At 36.1% G+C, this 19,137-nt stretch overlaps 1 protein-coding gene across 1 annotated transcript; it reads right to left on the reverse strand.

Annotated features, from left to right (window-relative positions):
* Window positions 1–1,735: 1,735 nt before the first annotated feature.
* Window positions 1,736–18,745, reverse strand: LACTB2 (lactamase beta 2). The gene is made up of 7 exons (XM_035563146.2): window positions 18,478–18,745; window positions 17,140–17,303; window positions 15,668–15,794; window positions 13,293–13,471; window positions 9,310–9,458; window positions 7,698–7,779; window positions 1,736–5,588 (listed from the first exon to the last, which is right to left on the reverse strand). Exons 1-7 carry the CDS (start codon window positions 18,597–18,599, stop codon window positions 5,545–5,547), a joined length of 867 nt encoding a protein of 288 aa, XP_035419039.1. The 5' UTR covers window positions 18,600–18,745; the 3' UTR covers window positions 1,736–5,544.
* Between the last annotated feature and the right edge of the window lie 392 nt (window positions 18,746–19,137).

Consider the following 19,137-nt stretch of genomic DNA (forward strand, 5'->3'; position numbering starts at 1 on the left):
TGAAAGAGTGTGCACCACAGACAATCTATGTCTATGAACTGGTTTCTTTCCATGTGGACCAGTGACTCGAAGATCTGGCTGGTTAGTATAGGACCAGGCAATGCATCTACTTTTTGACATGCATGAATTCATGAATAAAAAGTGACTATAAAAGAGAGAAGTGTCCCTGTGATCATTTTTATAATTCTTTAGAAATATTGGATATTAGGAAGAATTTCTTCATGGAATGGTTGGGTAGGCATTGGAATGGGCTCCCAGGCAAGTGGTGGAGTCATCACCCCTGGAGGTATTTAAGACATGTATGTGGCACTAAGGGACATGATTTACTGGTGGGCTTGGTAGTGCTAGGTTGATGGTTGGACTTGATGATCTTAAGGGTCATTTCCAACCTAAATGATTCTATGATTTTATTCTATGATTCTATTTCACTTGAAAGTTTGACTGAAACTTTATTAAAAGATGCCCATGGAAATAAGATATGTATATATATATATATACACACATTATTATGCTTACATTAAAAGTACAATACTCCAACAATGCAACTCTGAAATAATGTTCAAAATATTTTGAATAGTCCATTTCTAGCAATGTGACTGAGATGAATGACATCAGGTTAGCTGGAACTTATGTTGTCTGTCATGCTTTGTCATCATACTGTGTTGGTTTGTATTCCATTTTACTTCACAGTTTCATGTTTTGTAGACTAAAAAACAGAAATTTACCAGGTTCGCTACAGCAGTCACTGTATTTGAAAGCAATGTGCCCAAATTCAAACAAGAAAAAGTCTCTTATTAGAGTATTTTCTTAAAAAATAAACACATATTAGAGTGTTTATTTTTAAAGTAATACTAATTTCCCCAGTAACACTTTAGAAGGGCTGTTCCCTTACAATTCCTAGATGTAAAACCTGAGACAAAAATAAGTTTGTTGTCCTAGAAAGTAATAGCTCAAATGCTTCATAACACCAGCTATCAGACTCAATATCTCCCCAGTCTACTTCCTGTGTTGCTTTTATCAGAACACTAGACCAAATGTTGGGCTGTGTGTAGGAATGAAGAAACAGGACAAAAATGCCTCAGAGCCTCCTGGAAATGACTTTCTTTGGCATCCATTAACTCTAAGAGAAAAACAAATAAACAAAGCAGAAAAAAAAAAAAAAACTTCTAAGTGACTGTGACACTTCAGTGGCAAGGCGGTTTTGGAATTAGTTATTGAGCCACAATCAATTTATTTATCAAAACTGCCTTAATCAGCAGAAAAAAAAAAAAAGGAAACAAGGTATTGGGGAAAGGCAAGAACTAGGCAAAGTAATAAAGGGGGACTAGGGAATGAAGTGATCAATATGGGCAGAAGAGGACAGCATTCACTGGGTTAAAGGCGATCCCTGAAAACAACATTAAGACAACATTATCTTAGAATGATCATTTGCTGCTAAGCCTGAAGCTCAGGTTGAAAACTGTAACATCCCTCAATCTATATTCTGAGAGCTGTTCAGATTGACAATATACAGCTGCAGTATATTTCACGTAGGAAAAAGGAAAATCAAAATAATCCAAAAAACATGCAACAGCAAGAAATAATTACTCTTAACTTGGCACACAGTGCTGTTGCTTAGGAGTTTGAATGACACTTGTCAAGAAAAGACAGATTAATGCTCAGGCTCAAGCATTAAATCAAGAATTTTCAGAGCCAGAGGTGTACTGCAATGAATAAAAATTAACTGTGAAGATACTCAAGAGGTTCTGTATAAATTTATTAAATTAGGGAGACAGGGATACTGGTTAACTGGAGACGATCTAGGGTATTTAAAAATACAGCATACATTCCCCTCCCCTCTCACATTTTATTTTTAAATATATGAAAGAAAGAAGTCTAAAGTGAACAAGCATTCATATTTCAGTAACAAGATGTTTTTATACCTTAGGAATATCTCAATTTCCTGGCCATACCAGTATTCATAATTCTAAAGCAAGAAGAACATTACTGCAAGAACGGCTGATGTGAAAGTAGATCCTCAATTACACACCCTACAGTTACGGGTGTAATATACCGCAGAAGCGAAGCACATTGAGATGGTATAAAAATTAAAATTCTTTTTTTCTTGAATCCATTTCTCAACTCTACCTTAAAAGAAATTAAGTCCACAGAACCTAGGAAACAAGATTTAACTAACTGCCTGGGGTGCGACATCGTTTTTTCACACTCTAATCAGCAAATCCTGTGAACGTCTGGCTGCAGTCCTGTCACACAGGCATGAAGATCTTGGTTTCAATCCATTTTTGTGTTTATCCTAATATAAATTACTCTACTGAAACAGAAAATAAAGAAACCTGTTGCCTCATCTGAATATTTTCCATGCCTTCCTTCTATTGGAGTTCCCTCTTCTGCCATATGATGTTTCTTATGGCACCTTAGGCGAAGTGTGATGATCTAAAATGCTTGAGACTGTTGCCTGTCAGTCCTTAATCTGCCTCTTGCCAATGGGTTGCTGGTCTATGTTTGCCACGTTTCTTTCCAGATTTCCATATATTGAAAGACTAGGCTTCAAAATGATCACACAACTTAGGAAAGAAGTTCCTGACAGCCTGAAATCTGTTGCAGGTTGCAAGTCTCTAGAGGATTTGGTAGTAACCATATTACTGCACCAGAAATAACAGATAAAAACAGAACAATGCCCTTCCTATTTGGAAACCTTTCCATCATCACATATGCTTAAAAACATAACCAAGAATGACATTTTACAATAAATATAAAATTAGCAAGAAACAGAATGGAAAACCTGAAAGGGTTATAACTTCTAACAAAATTCTTTCCTAGCTCTTAAAACTAATAAACCTACCTTTTTGTATTCTGTCTCTCAGGACAGTATCTTAAAACTAGCTGCCAGGAAAGCTGGAAAGCAAATTTGTGTTCCTTCAATATTCTGTCCCTAGCTGTTTATAAAGTTAATGCATTGAACAACATTTGCCCTTCCATCTTGATCAGACAGAATTTGCCCCTTCTCTTATTTTTATTCTTAACTTTTAATGCATTCTGGACAGATGAGTGTACTCAAATGCAAGGGATGTAAGTAGGCTAATCCCCATTTTTATACATACGTGGCATATAGCTTACATTACTGTTCTATTTTTAAATACACATTCCTTCTGACTTAAAATCTCAGTCAACAAGGAGTCTTAAGACTTTTACAACATGTCATAGCAGTTGCAAGTATCCTTCACTGTATGTATATACATCTTAGTAACTGCAATCTCTGCTTTTAAAATTTCAGACACCATATATGATCATGAATGACAAGTCAAGTCTGGTTAAACTGCAATTTCTGTCATCGTCTGAGAATTTTAGGTGTTTGCTGCATCACAGCATGGAACATGTAGTTCTCTGATTTGCATCATATCTCTTTCTTCACTGTCTGCAAATTCCAAAGATGCTTTAATTCAATTCTGAAGTTGTTTCCGTGTATTTAAAACGAAACACAGTAAAACAGAAGAAAATGGTTCAATGACATTTAGGCTGCCATTAGACTTCTTTAGCTTGGGAAAGTAATGAGACATCATCACTTCAGATCAGGTTCTGGCTGTAGGTACTCAAGCTTCCCCTCGTGACAGAAAACTGTACCATTCCACTTATATTTCTGTGCAAAACGTCATAATTCAGAGCATGTGAATTAGCTTTTTAAAAACGAAGTGATGATAATTACCTTTTCATTCCTTGCAATGAAAAGGGTAAGCAAACATTCATGAAGTAACTACAGAAAAATAATAATTATTAATGGCAAGAAGTGTACATGAAAGCTTCTGAGTAATTATGAAGAGAGAAACAAACCAAAAAGAACTGAGAAAAACCAATGTTTGTGGGAGGCAGGAGAAGAAAAAATAAAGCGTTTGTACTGGAAGACAGAACATACAGAAGTAACACAAAAGTATACATTTGTATTTTATGTTTATACTATATATATGTATATATAAATAAAATATGAAAAATACGAAAGTAGGAAAAGTAAACAGAAAACACATAAGGAAGAAAAAACTAAGAACAGTATACCTGAAAAAGACTACAAAATGGCACTGCACAGAAAGCAAGCAAAAATCACGATGTGGTTGAAAATCAGATGGAGAAAGTTTACAAAAAGCATCATATCTTGGAGGTCTCTTCCAACCTAGATGATTCTGTGATTCTGTGATTTTATAGAGCAGAAAGCTAACGCTTCCCCTCTTCAGTGGTTTGGTTACTACTTCGGAATATGTTTTCAGCTTTGGATCACTGTTCTTGGGTATATTTTTATATTGGATCTGGCTTAGATATCAGAGCAAATGCTATTAACTTCATAAGATAATGAAAACTCTTAAGCCATGCCTATTCAAAGTACCCAAGCACAAATGACGGTTCAGGACTGGACTTGAAAGGTTTTCAAGGACTTTTGGTCCTTGAAATTTGTCTTCGGTATTGTCTCCTTGAATTTGTCTTCGGTACCTTTAAACATCTCATATCTCATTTTTTTAAGTTGGACCAGCATTAAAAGAGTGTATAAATCATAAGAAACTCACACATTTTAAATACACAAAGTAAAGCAAATATTTATACATTATTCTGAAAGTTTAAGCTACATGGAAAACTGAACCTTAAGTTAAAATTAATCTTCAAACACTGCATTTTAACACACTATACAGTATCTTACAATCAAATACAACCTTTAGTTAAAATAATTGTAGTTTAAATGGAGTTAATAGCAAAATTAGAAGCTTGTTAGTTATAAAGTGATAGAAAAACTTAACCTCATATGGTGCACAATTGGTATGTCAATTTACACAGCTTTTTAATCCCTTTCTTAGAAGAAATTTAGAAGATAGAATTTAAGTCTGTCCTAACTCTGTGCATTTTTTTTAAATATAATGTAGTTAAAATTAATGATGAATCCTTTGAATGAATTTCACAGAAATCATGTTTGCCTGAGGAAACAGAGAAGTCTGGAAGTACTTTCAGCATTTGTTAAAACATATTGCAGTGAGTAACCAGCAAAAATGTGCACAGGCACATAAATTAAAAAAAAAAAAAAAAAAGGAAAAACAGCATTTCCACCTGTTAATAAAAATTGGACATTTTTAGAATTTACAGGTAAATTATTAAAAAGACACTTTTTGAAAGGCACAGGAAAATGAAAACAACTTTAGTGTCAAATCTTTTCTATTCTTTTTCCTACAGATTTTTTATATCTTTGATTAAGTTTATAATATAATAGACTTTGCTATTTGTCTTCTGTGACCAACGATAAAGCTTGGCATTTTATAACAGAGGTAACACTCAGTTCTTCACATTCGTTCTATTTTATTAACCCCAGTACCTATAAATTTTTAAATTCCCATAAAGTAGAATACGAAAATTATCATTTAACTGACTATAACATTGTTTTAAAATTGTTAGTACATTTTTAAATGAAAGAAGAATTAATTTTTATTTTACATGTCATCTGCAATCATCTTTCTGTTTTTTTCATGCAGCAACTGTGCAGATTGAGAACGTTTTTGAGCAATCTTGTGAAAGTTATAAATTGTTTCTCCATCTGAAGTTGGGAGATGCATCACATACTGTTAAGAAAAAAAAAGACCAAATTATTCACAAATTAACACTTACATGCTGCGTATAAACATTAGACTATCTCAACCTTAATTGTACACGTGTACATTTCTGTACATACCATTTTTTTTTAATTAAACACCGCCAGTTTGTCTATTAAAATACTCTCCTTCAGGCCAATGCTGAATTTTAATGAAAGCTAATAAAAATTATCTGTATCGCAGTGTAACTTCTAGTGATATAAAGCATGAGTAATAAAAAAGGGTTTAATAATCCTACAGTTATTTTAAGTTCAGGATATTAACATTTCAAGATTATTAATAAATTTGAGGTAGCACTTGCTACATTTTCTGAAATTTATGAACTTGAGGGAAAAAAAGTGCTGCTAAATTAGCAACAGTTAAATTATTTCTTTTTCTTCATCAGCGGTCTTTTAAAAATGCAACACAATGACAATCATCCAAATATAGGAGAAAGTTAAATGCACGTATTGTGCCATGCTCCTGTATACAAGGCATTATTTTTCTGTTTGAAGTGAGAAAAGTAAATCATTAAAGGCAGTTATCACTCCTAATTGTAGCTTTAAAAGTTATGTACCCACATAAACTGCAATCCCTAGAATGTAGTGGTGAATTAATGACTGCAGCAGACAGCATATGGCCATAATTTGCATGGAGTAGCTCTCCAGTAACAGTGGAATACGGCTGTCACATTTATTACCAACACTGACAACATGTTTCTTTGGGAAAATATTTTGTGAAAATTAAGCAAACAGTGTTATGACTGCAGCTCAAGTCTTCCATAATGAGAACAAAACCTGAAATATTGCAACTCAGACTAGCTTGTAAGGACATTGTATCAAAGCCAAATGAGCATGTAAAGTGAGTATGCAAGCATTTCTACGGTACATGCTCAGCGCCAATAGAATCAATTTTCCTTAAGAGATGTCCTTAATTTGAACTGAAAAACCAACAGTGGTCACATGATGTTAAGTGTGTATTACAGAACAGGGTCTAAGATTGTATTGAAAAAGTTAACAACTGTTCCCACACTGTTGAGATAATCACAAGAAACTCCTAAGTGTTCTGATGAGATTGCTTTCTTCTTTCTCTATGAGCACAAGTTGAAGATTAAAAACCAAACCAAACCAAACCAAAAAACTTTAAAAGGCAATTCTTGTGCTTCTGGGAAAGCTGGAGTACGCAGCTAAATCAAGGACCTCCAACTCAATTAAAAGAACCACAATCAATTCCTCTGATTAGTATATCCTCTAGTTATTACAACTTTATAATTGTTTCAAGAAGTTGCTACTTTGTGAACAGTTATCTGACTGAAGCTCCCTATCTGCTGTCTCTTCAAATTTCAAAGGTGATTTCTGAGGAAAACTGAGTGATTTTTGTCCAGTAAACATGAAGAAGTTGTTCTGAGCAAAACTGGCTTAAAGAGATGAAAGTCACTAGCTTCCTCAGACAAATCAATTCCTTAACGTTTAAGATGGACACACGCAGTCTTTTGTATCAAAGACTGCAAGTCTACCTGTAAAGAGAAAGTTAAGTTATCCACTATTTCATCTAAACAGAAAATGTTGCTGCTTGAGCTACCCCAGCAGTGAAAGGGAAGGGATAAGTTTAATCCATAGCATCTGATACCCTGGAGCAATCTTGTGTAGCCAGGTTGGAGAAACGTGTAGGTCTAGGCTCAATAATGTATGTCAATAACCAACAACTGAGATCACATTTAGTTACTGCTGGTGCAGTATCATGTTGGTAAGCGTCAATGGCATTCTGTACAAAGTATGCTTAAAACCATTATTTTCCAAACTTTGATAAAAATAACTGCTTGCACGATTTTAATCTATTTTCTTGGAATAAAAATCATGTTACTATTATTATTAAAAAAAAAAAAATCTCTCTTGTTCAAACAATACTGAGCCTATCAGCTGATTTATCATTAAAATAAACAGAAGATGTAGTTAGAAGAAAAAGACACTAATTTAATCTTATTTATATTATTAATTAGATTCTGTCCCTTCCTGCTCCCCCCAACCAGGACACAACAAACATTACACAGAAAATCAAAATGAAAATGACTGTCTTTAAACCCCACTACCCACAACTTACACACTTTTCCTTCTTTTTCCAACTTCTTCAAGTGGACTAGGAGGTTTTTTTCTGCTGCTAGCAGTAAATTTTCAGGAATGTCCTAAGGGGAATACAAATATGAGTTTTGTACTTGTTTAAATATCTTTCAATATCGCCCAATGATTTTTTTCAATATACGGAAATTGTGGCTTATTAACATAGATTTTCCTCTTCTGAATTACTATGTTGAACATTCAGTTAGTTTTATAGTGACAAAAGCATGGAATGCGTAAACCAATTTTGCACCATTTAAACTAGTAGCCTAATAAGACATTTTTGTTTACTGTTCTTATTTTTTGCATCATGCACTTGTACTATACAGACTTTGGCCAACTCAAAGACTGTGTTCTACTGAACTTAGTCTGCACTGGGTTGTTGGTGTAGCTGAGCATTTTTCCACAGGTTTTAATGACAAATTTAGAGAGGCCTTTCTCCAGATACCTATATTACTTCTATTTCATGATACTACTTGCATGAGTTTAAATGTCCTTTAACAGTTAGTATTTGTAAATCAGTAAGCAAACAGTTTCAGGAGGACAAAGCGTATCTTAAAAAATTTCAGTGCTGAGTAAGTAACAATGAACAATATTTCCCAAAATTCTTCTCCAGCATAATCTACGTAAAATCTCCTTTTTGAAAATTACAAAAGTTCTTCTCCAAATTACACGAGTCTGTCAGAAGAAATCCTTAGAAAACTGTCTCAATAAATTGCAAATCTTTAAAAAGCTCTGACAGATTACACATTTTTTACATTAAAGCTTTAGTAGTACTGAAAAAAACCTCTTATCTGATAATGACAGGAAAAATGGTTTTTGATTTACAGAAACGTGAATGGCTATATACTTAAAAACTGCAGTATTTCAAGCAGGAAAACTGCAAGAGCTAAACAGCCACAGATAATGGTACATCAGCACTTCAAAATGTTCAGTGTGACTTGTAGTCACTTCTTTGGAATCTGGGAATTAGTAGAACCACGAAAAAATGAGTTGTGAAGCTGTTATAGACCTGTTCACACACACAGCCATTGTCAACTGTGACATCTTCTGAAGCTAATGCTGCATCTCTCTGAACTCTATTTGCTAGAAGGGACAATCCCCACACCACATGTTCAAATTACTGAGGTTACATGAGGAATGAAGTTGCAAACAATGACTTTTTTGCCTAACGATGCCCAAATCTACCCGACTTCTGAGAGCAATACCCATCTCTGTGAAAGTGTAGGCTGATGAATTAGGAAGTAAATGTTCCAACCAATCTGTCTCCAAACACCCTTTGACATATCAACAATTAACAGTCATTTCGTAATTTCCACTTGGAACAAAACACTAAAACTGTATTTTTGTTTGGTCCTACGAGACAGAATTTAGGACCATCTAAATAGTGAAATAAGAAATTTTTAAGAATCATGTCGGTCCCAATCCAAGGCAGTCACGTGCATTTTGAACAAGCAGAAATCTTTTAAAGCTTTTTTCTTCTTCTTTTTAAAAAGGCACCATGATATTCACTCAAATACTTAGGCTGTCACACACTATTTTATGAACATAACCTCAATTTCTTTAGTTTAATCTAAAATCTTTTAATCAAGAATTACCTTATATACTAAACTTAGGAGCTCTGAGGATGTAAATGATTTTCCAACATTCTTCTGGAAAACATTCAGAATTTGCTTTTCACGAGCAGTTCGGTGAGAAATGTATCCTTGAATTCTAGTGTTTGCATCACGTACTACTGGGCCATGACCTAAATTGAAACACACAGACCAAAGCAATATTACTTACATTTGGAATTAAGTATGCTATCAAATAATTGACTCATTCTTATGTAAACTATGGTAGTTTTTTTTTCATATAAATAGACTAAAATTGAGTGTCTGCATCACATTCTGCACTTGAACAGGATTAAGATGGAAAGGGGGAATTAGAAGATCTTAAAAAGTCTGAATTTGGAAAAGGAATACTTCCAATGGTATACGGAAAGCAAGGAAAGACTTAGATAAAGATTGGTCAATAAAGAAAAAATGGAAAAAGGAGTTTACTACTCAATAGATTTGAGAGTCAGGTTTTTATATTACCTCTGCCTGACTCACACCCCCCAGAGAATATTGATATTGATGACTTAAACTGATACTGGTCTCTGCGGAGTAATGGCTGAGGCAAAGACTCCTGTATCGTACTATTGTTCCTGTTGTGGAGGGTAGCTAACTCCAGCAAACACAGAGGTGAGGGAAGTAACGTTGTGACAGATAAATTTTCCAGTACAGATCTTCACAACTCACTCACACGCTATACTTTACTCTCCTACATACATATGTCTGTACATATAATAAATAAATAATAAATAATAATAAAAAAAAAGAAAGAAGAAAAATCAGTGAGACAATCCAAACATGCCAGGGCAGGAAGAAGCGATGCACAAGAAAGGTTACATATAGATCATTGTGGATCTGGCTGGGTAATAAAAAAAATGCACATGCTTTTTCCTGGACTTACTGAGGCAGATGAGAACCATTCAACATACTGATAGGTCTTTGAATAAAATTAGAAAAAGGCTTAACTGATAAATCACTAGCCTTTGTGGAAAACGAGATACAATAAATAACAGATGAAATCAAAATATTTTTCAGATATGGGAGTTACGTGCGCACAAATTAAACTTTATGATTCACCTATGGACAAATTTACTTGCAGTGTTGCATGAATATTTATCACATGCTTTTTACAGCAAGGTTTCCTGTTTTTTTCCTCATACACCTCACCTGAAGTAGCAGCAGCAACTTCCATCTCTGCCAGACTAAACTCTAAGTATTGTTTTATAAAATGAATAGGACAGCAACTACTGTAAAAATAATTGTCTTTTAGAAATTATTATGTATCATCCACATCAATTTATTCTGAGTCTCTTTATAATGATTTTTTAAATATAGTCATTTTTTGCTTATAGTTTTGGGTTGACTGACTAAATGAGTTTTTAACTTCAAGACATTTTAATTTATGGCTTATTTTGCCTGAGGACAGGCAGCTTATAGAAAATGAGCAAACAATTTTTCATGATTTAAATATTTGTGAAATAAAAAGTGTCAAATGAATCCACCCTTTAGGAATTCACTATGCCACATGGTCTACTGCCATTTCATATGCACATACGGATATTAAAACTATGTCAGAAAGCTTGTACTAAATTTAGATGTGGATCTTTTACTTTGTCATTTTTCAGGGACAGCAGTGTAGTTAATTTCACAAATAAATTAATATCCACATATATTTAAAGCGTTTCTGAGAATTTTAAACAGATCTTTTAAAATACAACTATCTTTCTAATATTAACTTAGATGTTGCATCAGACAGCTTCATATTATTTGAGACCTCTGTATATTCCAGGTGATCACAAACAGCAAGTATTTATTCTTATAGCACCCTGTGAAGACACACAGGTTCTCTAAGCTTACACAGGAGAAATTAAAGCACAAAGGATAAAACTGAAGAAAATAATTGGCTCATGAAATCTTGCACAGACTCCTAACTACCATTTTTTCTATATTATCAAGTAACACTGTTTATTATTACAGGTTAGGGAGCCCTCTGGCGGCTAAAACACCCTTTTCTCCTCCCAAAGATTCTCAACTACGAGCAGGAAAATAGACTGCAATGAGTACTTTGCCAGAAGTAATTTCCACATTCAATTAAAAACAAAACCAACCAAACAACAAACAACCAAACAAAACATGAAAAGGGAAGGATTGGCCAATTCTGCTACTAACACCTAGCCAGCAATCACCTTGTTACAAAAATTCATGCTCTCTTACATTTATTTCTCAGACCACAATGTCAGTGCTAAAGCATGGACAGGGAAAAGAGACAATACAAGAATTATGAAGATCTAAAACTGTAATAAGATTAAAGTATTGAGGTTATATAGAATGTACTGGTAAAACAAACTGCATTCTGCTATAGTTATCATTTTATTGTAGTACATACCAATCATATAAACAATTGTTTTGACTTGGTAGTAGTTATCTTTTACACAATTGTATGTACATGTTGTGATGCATGGATAAAGAAACAAAGTTAGCTCCAAACCATCTCAACGCTTAGCTACTTATCAAGGGAAATGCACAATGTCCTACTGTCTTCCTAACTGCAAGTACAGCATGAACACATTTACAACAGCGTAGCCAACAGTTACAGATAAGTGGGACAAATATTCAACCTTGGTGAATGTGTAATCTAGATAAATAATGACTAAGAAGAAGTGAAAGGCAGCAGATAAAACCGATAAACCAAGTAGAATTTGGGATATAGGGTTTGGGAAGACAGAAATCAAATAAAGGAACAGATTATGCTTTCCAGATATTTAAGAAAGCAGAACATTTCATTCATCAATAGATTGAGACTCAGAAGGCTAAAATATTCTTAGTTTTACTGCTAGTTTAGTCAATTACTATAAATACTATTTCTGTGTCAGCCTCCACATCCATGGAATACACAGAATGGTATTTTTCTTAAATAGCATTTAAAAAAAAACCCCACAACTAAGCATTTTTATGATCTTAGATCTCAAAGCACTTAAAGAACACCTACTTCAGAAGAAGTATATTTTAAAAATGAACACAAAAGAGATTCAGCTGTGTAGGTTAAACATAGATGGTTAATGGAGGAAGACAGAAATGAGAATAGAGAGTCACTGAGAATGGCTAGTTGAAAAAGATGAAATGGAAAAGGTCTGAAAAAATCCTGAGATGTAGCTCTGAAAAGAAAATGAGGAGCTTAAACCTTAGTTACATAATGAATTCTTAAAATCCAATCTTGTCAAATAGACACATGGCTTATATGAAAATTAAATGCATTCCCAAGGTTTGGGGGAGATAAGAAGAAAAAATGAAAAGCAATGTCATAGACCGAATGAATCAGCAATTTATTTTTAGAACATGATGTTTGACCTCTTGGCTCTCGTTCAAATTTGAGCTAAGTCATTAACTAAGATAACCATTTGACAGTTCTGCAGCCTCCCAAGATGAATTTGTGATTAATCTGTGTTGCAAAGGACAGACGTCTCTCTCAAAGACATTACTAACACAACTAAAAAACTAACATTGCTACTTCTAACTACACTATTACTACTAATTACTACTACGAACACTACTACAAACATTATTAACAAAAGCTACCCACATTGGCAGCGTACGTAGGGTTGCGGAGGACCAAAAGAACAAGTATTATTCTTCTCTTCCAGGCTAACATTAAGGGTCATGGATAGTTTAATAAAAGTAAACCCAATTTTCTCTATGGTTCCTACAGTAAAAGATCCTGGCCTCTGTATGCTTTTAATACAGAAGTGCAAGGTTCACCCTCAGAGGGAGAAATCACAGGAGAGAAAGACATCTATCACTGAAAGATTTTTAAGTCTTACAAAACTTCATGCCATTAAGTCAGCATAGCTTACTGCTAGCAGCACATTAAGTAATGAACTGTAGTTGTGACATTTATAATGATGTTTGACGTAGTAAGAGTTCTCAGGTTCTTAGAGGAGATACAATTTATATAGTAATATATAGCAGTTAAAAACAGAACAACTAACCTGGATATATTAAATCTGGCTTCATTTGTAATAGCCTTTTCAAAGTCTTCATGTAATCATATAGGTCTTCAATTACTGTTGTTCCTTCCCCTAATATACAGTCACCAGAAAATATAGCATTTTCTTCTTCTAGATGTAAAATCATATGGTCATCAGTGTGCCCAGGCGTATGTAAAACTCTGTTTAAAGAAGAACAACAAAAGTGTAAGTTTTTCATACACCAGTCATACAGAAATTCTAGCTTCATTTTCAGAAGGTAGAAATAAAATAATGATAAAATGATACACCAACAGAGTAGTCTACAACAAGAATGAGAAAAAGTATAGTACCAAGAAAGTCAGACTGAAAGTCTGAAAAAGTGTAGTACTCAGACGGTCAATGTAAACAGGATATCATTTTGTCTAATTACAGTCCATTTTCTTATGCCATGTAGAGAACACGTATCATCATCACTAATATACGCTGAATTACATGACACATCATAATAAAAGTACATTAAGGTAACTTGCTAATCATGTAAAAATTGTGGTACAGAGGACTTTACTCTGATACTTTAAGAAAGAAAAAAATCACACGTTATTTCTAGATTGAGAAGTGTAAAGTTCATGACATATATATTGTACCTGGCAAAAGAGGGTAAGGGTGATGTTGCTAATTCTTTTGGAAATTCACTGTATACTACTGGACCCAAACCAAATAAAATTCTGTCTCCCAAAATTTACTTCACCCTGAAAGCCCCATGACACAGTGGAGTAAAACCTTAAAATACGAGCAACTGTGGTCTTTTAGCTGTTCTATGTGCAAGTCATGAATCATCTGAAAGGTACAGACTTAGGACCCCCCGACTTGAATGAATACCGCGTTAGGGAACAGTTGATTCGTGTATAGTATACCCGAGCTGCTATGGAGCTGCACTGCAGTGTCCTTGCGCTACAAGTTTTCAAAAGACAGAAGGCCTTCTGATTCAACCTGAAAACATGCAACTTAGACCAGCATCACTGCTAAAATTCAATAGAATCAATCAAATTCACTGCATCAAAACAGTGACTATGAACTTACAGAGCTGGTGCCAAGCATGGTGTACAAGCCGCGGCTAAACAGCACCCAGCCAAGTCAGTGCAGCGCTGGGAGGCCAGTGGTACACCACTGTCTGTTGCAATGACTCCCAGCTCTTATGGAACATGGTGTTCAGCAGAACATATGTGAGTATGTTGCCCTGCTGAGGCAACATAAAATCAGTATGATGGGTTACACCTTGCCTTTGTGGGAAGCGTATCTTCCAGTTCCTTAAGAAACTTCACCTGGAAATTTCATTATTAACTTGTTAAAAACAAACAAAAAGGAACCCAATGCAGCCTGGCACACCTCCTTTAAAACTTGAACTGTAACATGAAATGTAACAATAATGCTAACTGATAAAATGCTAACTGTAACATGAAATGTAACATTTAGATATTGTTATTTTAGAACCAATGGGATGGACATCCATCCTTAAAGTACCGACTAAACAACCAGTTGAGATTATTTGCTTTTAACCAAGCGTGAAATTTGGTTGCGTAACTGCAAACATCAAAATATATCACCCCCGCCTTGCTTGGAGTCAAATTGTTTTCCATCTGTAATTTGATTATGTCCAAACACTTACGGTAGTTATGTCTTCAATATTTCTATGCCCACTCTGTGTATTTTGTTTTAAACTTAAAAAACCCAGATATTCTACAAGTGGAATATAATTCACATCTAAACTGAAGAAAACAAGCAAAATTTGTCCTGAGAAGAGTAATGCCTTGTTGATGAAAGAATTCTGGAGACAGAATGATCAATGATTTTTTTTGGTGCCTGTGTGACAGAATGTGGCATTCGTTTCAGACTCATTCATGCAAACAAGACAGGCAATGTGCACCCTGGGAAGAATTTTCTCCCAACTGGCACCCTGCAAGGTAAAAGGATTCAAATTTAACATTTTAATGTTAAATATTATTTTTTTAATGTCTCCTTTGGAAATATTTTACCTTATCCATCTTTACAACATAAACATCCTCAAAGGTATTAATTTTACATCATGACTACTTGAGTAACGAGAAATTACATAAAATCCTGTATGATTTTTTCCTAAGGAATTATTTTTCAAGGGAAATGTTCTTAACTTCTCTGGCGTGGCCAAAGACTAAAGGCTGATTCCTGATAATACCCATTCATTAGAACAATTTCTTTGGGTAAGCATACCCTCCTGGATCAGGATAGGAAGCCTACAAGAGTAAATGTTGACAGGATCAGATGTATGGATTACCAATCATTAAAAGTTGAGATACATATATGTGCCAGAATTCTGAAGAAAAAGGTGATCGAGCAAAGCTGCAGAAATTAGTGTTTACCTGAGTGTGGCTCCCTCTGTCTGTACCACATCCCCATCTTTAAGATATGAATATTTATGTCTTCCTTCTCCTATTATTTCTTCACGGTCAGGGACACGAGGAAGCTTACAGATGCGATATTCAGAGTCTGTTTAAAGGAAGCAAAGAAAATAATGGTTCATATTTTAAATTTGTCACTAACGAAGTTAACTCCACAGAATTACTTTTACTCTTTGTAGATGTACCATTAATCATTACACCCTATTACACTGCAAAACTTGAATCAAGGAATTCTGAACAGTAATTTTATGTTTATTAAACAACCTTCTGGAGTTACAGAGTAGTGAAGTCTTACTACTGTACTCTAAATCTGATATACTGTACTCTGTACCAGCAGCAATTTTGAAGATGAAAAAGCATGAGTGAAATTAGCAAAAAAAAAAAACAAAACAATAATTATTACATTTTGCAAATGTTGTTCCTTCCTGACTCATCAAGAGCCAAAAAATAAGTCTCTGGAACAGCACTAAGACTCCGTTGCTCAAGCTCTACATTATGAGTCACAGAAGCACTACTCAACGTTTATTTAACATCGGATGGAGCCTTTTTGCCCTGAAACTTCCCTCAGTGTCTATCATTCTGAAATGTTTACGTTTTGAATGCCTTGGTATGGATGGCAACCTTAAAACCAGGCAGTTATATCCCTTGCAAGTCTTTACTGTCACACTCAGGAGCTGACAGGATCAAAATTCTCACAGACACCTATGTTGTTTCCAGTAGTGCCCAGGCTTCTCTGAAGACGTGCATCTGGCAACTTTACAAAACCCGATGACTTTACAACTTTACAAAACCCGATGACAAAGTCCAACAGAACTAAGATGAGCTGCATTATTTTTATTGCTTATTCTCAGATATCAAAAGAGAAATGTCTCTTACTGCTCATCAACACGCAATGCACATTTTACATCAGAATTTATCTGTAAACTTCCCTATCTTCTCCAAGTGTTTTGAGGCCTAAGAACTTGTCAGCAATTTCTTATGGTCTTCTGTATGAAATATCAAAGTTATTCATGTCTCTTTTTCAGAGATTATTTATTGATGTACACAAGTAAAAGTAATAGTCAATTTGTCACTACTGTCAGTGTAGAAAGGAACTTTTTTTCTATGTTTCTCTACTGTCAATGTAGGGAGTATCAAGCTTACCTTACATCTTTTAATAATGTGTAAACTGCTTATTATTCACTTGTAAGAAAAATTCACTATGATGTTATGCACAGGTGTTGAAGAAAAAAAAATGTAGTATTTCAACTGTGATACTGAAATTATTCACTGCTCTCATTCTACATTTTACAATAGTACTGTTAAATTACATGTGGTTTATATGGATGTTCCAGAAGAATAATCCAGCTGATGCACATAGAAGATCTATACAAAACTTGTTTCTTGTCACATACCTAACATATATTCAACAATATATAAAATCTCTGGCCTACCACTAGGGATGTTTTTGCAGATATCAGGTATTCCACCAGTATGATCATGATGCCAGTGTGTCACTAAAATTTCTTGAATTGAGATGTTGAACTCGGACAGTGCCTGTTTTAAACAGCCAATGTATTCAGGAACAGCTGGCTCTCCAGTGTCAATAAGGATTCTTCTACATATGGACCAAAAAAAAAAAAAAAAAGGAAGAGAAAACACACAAAAGAACACAGAGAATTTAGAGTACTCATATGAGTTAAATAATGTTAAAAAAACAAACAAAGTAATGACATTGCATGTAACTGTGGTAATAATGGGTATCTCCAGCTAAATTTTACTATGAGTTTTTAATCATTAAACCAGTTAAAAGCCACTTAACATTATTTTAATTCTCAGTCCTTATGAGTTATCAGATTACAGTTTAATTCCACCACTAACACAGAACCATCTTGGCTCCAGCATCTTTTCAAATTTATTGAGCGCACCACCATTCGAACCCTGCTTTTAGGCGCAGCTCAGCTACCAACCCACCCACCACAATCAAGGCAATGTTTTACTAGATTTGGTCTAGCTTAATGCAGGTAAAATCGGGGAGCTCTGCACTCATTTATTGGGATCAGGTTGGGATCAGGAGGATATAGATGCTTGGGTCACTCCACACAGAACTATGTGGAGTCCAGGAAGGCAGCTTCCCTCAGCTTATATACATATATATATATATATGCGTGTGTGTATGTACATAAATATAATGTATTATATATATTTAGATATATTATATATATATTTTTTTTCCAAACCTGCTAAACTTTCAAAGTTTATATTCCTTAACGGGAAACTTGCTATACTTGACAGGTAGGATTTGAAACTTGTTATACTTGAGAGGTAAGGTTTATCCTTTCACACACACAAAACAATATATCCAAGACTCTTTCCTCTGTAATATTCTGCCTCGTGACAGCACCGTTTACAAAGGGGCTCAGAGTTCTGGTCCACAAACCCGTAATTTTGTGCCCTCTGACCAGTTTTGTGCCAACGGGCAGTTCCTAGGCCTGTGGCAAGCCGCCCGCCCACTCCCCCTTAGCCTAAGGGTGGCTCGCCGAGACCTCGACACCGGGGGCCCGGTTCCGAAAATGGTGTTTTTTTATTAAAATTTTTAATTTTTATTCTTTAAAAGGTCGTCAGGGAGCGGGGAACAAACCCGATGGCGGCTCCCCCTTCTCGTCGTCTCCCTCCCGGAGGCAGCGCACGGGCCCCAAAGCGGGCGTGGGAAGGGGCCGGGGCCGGGGCGGCGGCGACTGCCGCCGCCCCGGCCCCGTCCCCTTCCCCCGCCGTCGGATCGGTGCCGTTACCTGTGCCCGGTGCCCACCAGGTAAGTGTTGGTGCCCTGCAGAGTCATGGGCCCCGGGTTGCAGCCCAGCACCCGCACCACGCGCGACGAGAGCCGCTCGATGCGCGGCAGCAGCGACACCATCTCCGCCGCGACGATCCCCACCCCACCGCCACCCCCGGCCCGGCCCCGTTCCCCTCACGGGCACCGAAGGGTACCCGGCCGGCGACACCGGCGAGGCGGAAGCCGCTGGGTTCCCTGCACCGCCTCCCGGCCCGCGCTCCGCCCTCCGCAGGGCCCTGGGACGGCCCGGAGGGGAGCCCGGCGTCTGCTGGGTTCGTGGTGGTGATTACGCAGGAGGAGAGGTTGTGGAGTCTGCGCCTTGGAGATCTTCTAAAGTCACCTGTGGGTCATGGGGCTGGGCAGCCTGCTCTGGGTGGCCCTGCTTGAACCGGCCTTTTGGATCAGATGGCCCCCAGAGGTCCCTTCCCACCTCAGCCGTTCGGCGTTTCTGTGAAACTTTGTCCTTGTCATACAAATAGTAATATCATGTTTGCAAACAACCTTCTGCAACACACGCTGCAATTCACCTATTCAGATACGTAGCGCCTCCTCTGAAACTCCTGATTAATTGCTTTTGAACTGGCATTCTTAGAGACATTACAGCACACGTGTTCTCTCC

This window comes from Cygnus atratus, chromosome 2 (assembly GCF_013377495.2).
Source record: "Cygnus atratus isolate AKBS03 ecotype Queensland, Australia chromosome 2, CAtr_DNAZoo_HiC_assembly, whole genome shotgun sequence".
Lineage (NCBI taxonomy): Eukaryota > Metazoa > Chordata > Aves > Anseriformes > Anatidae > Cygnus > Cygnus atratus.

What these genes read in the sequence shown, in the direction of transcription:
- LACTB2 (XM_035563146.2), bottom strand. Translation starts at nt 18,599, where the DNA reads ATGGTGTCGCTGCTGCCGCGCATCGAGCGGCTCTCGTCGCGCGTGGTG. An exon ending in CTGGTGGGCACCGGGCACAG is followed by an intron (nt 17,304 to 18,477) that starts GTAACGGCACCG and finishes GTCCATATGTAG; the next exon opens with AAGAATCCTTATTGACACTG. An exon ending in GGAAAAAGAAGGAAAAGTGT is followed by an intron (nt 5,589 to 7,697) that starts GTAAGTTGTGGG and finishes TTTTCTTAACAG; the next exon opens with TATGTGATGCATCTCCCAAC.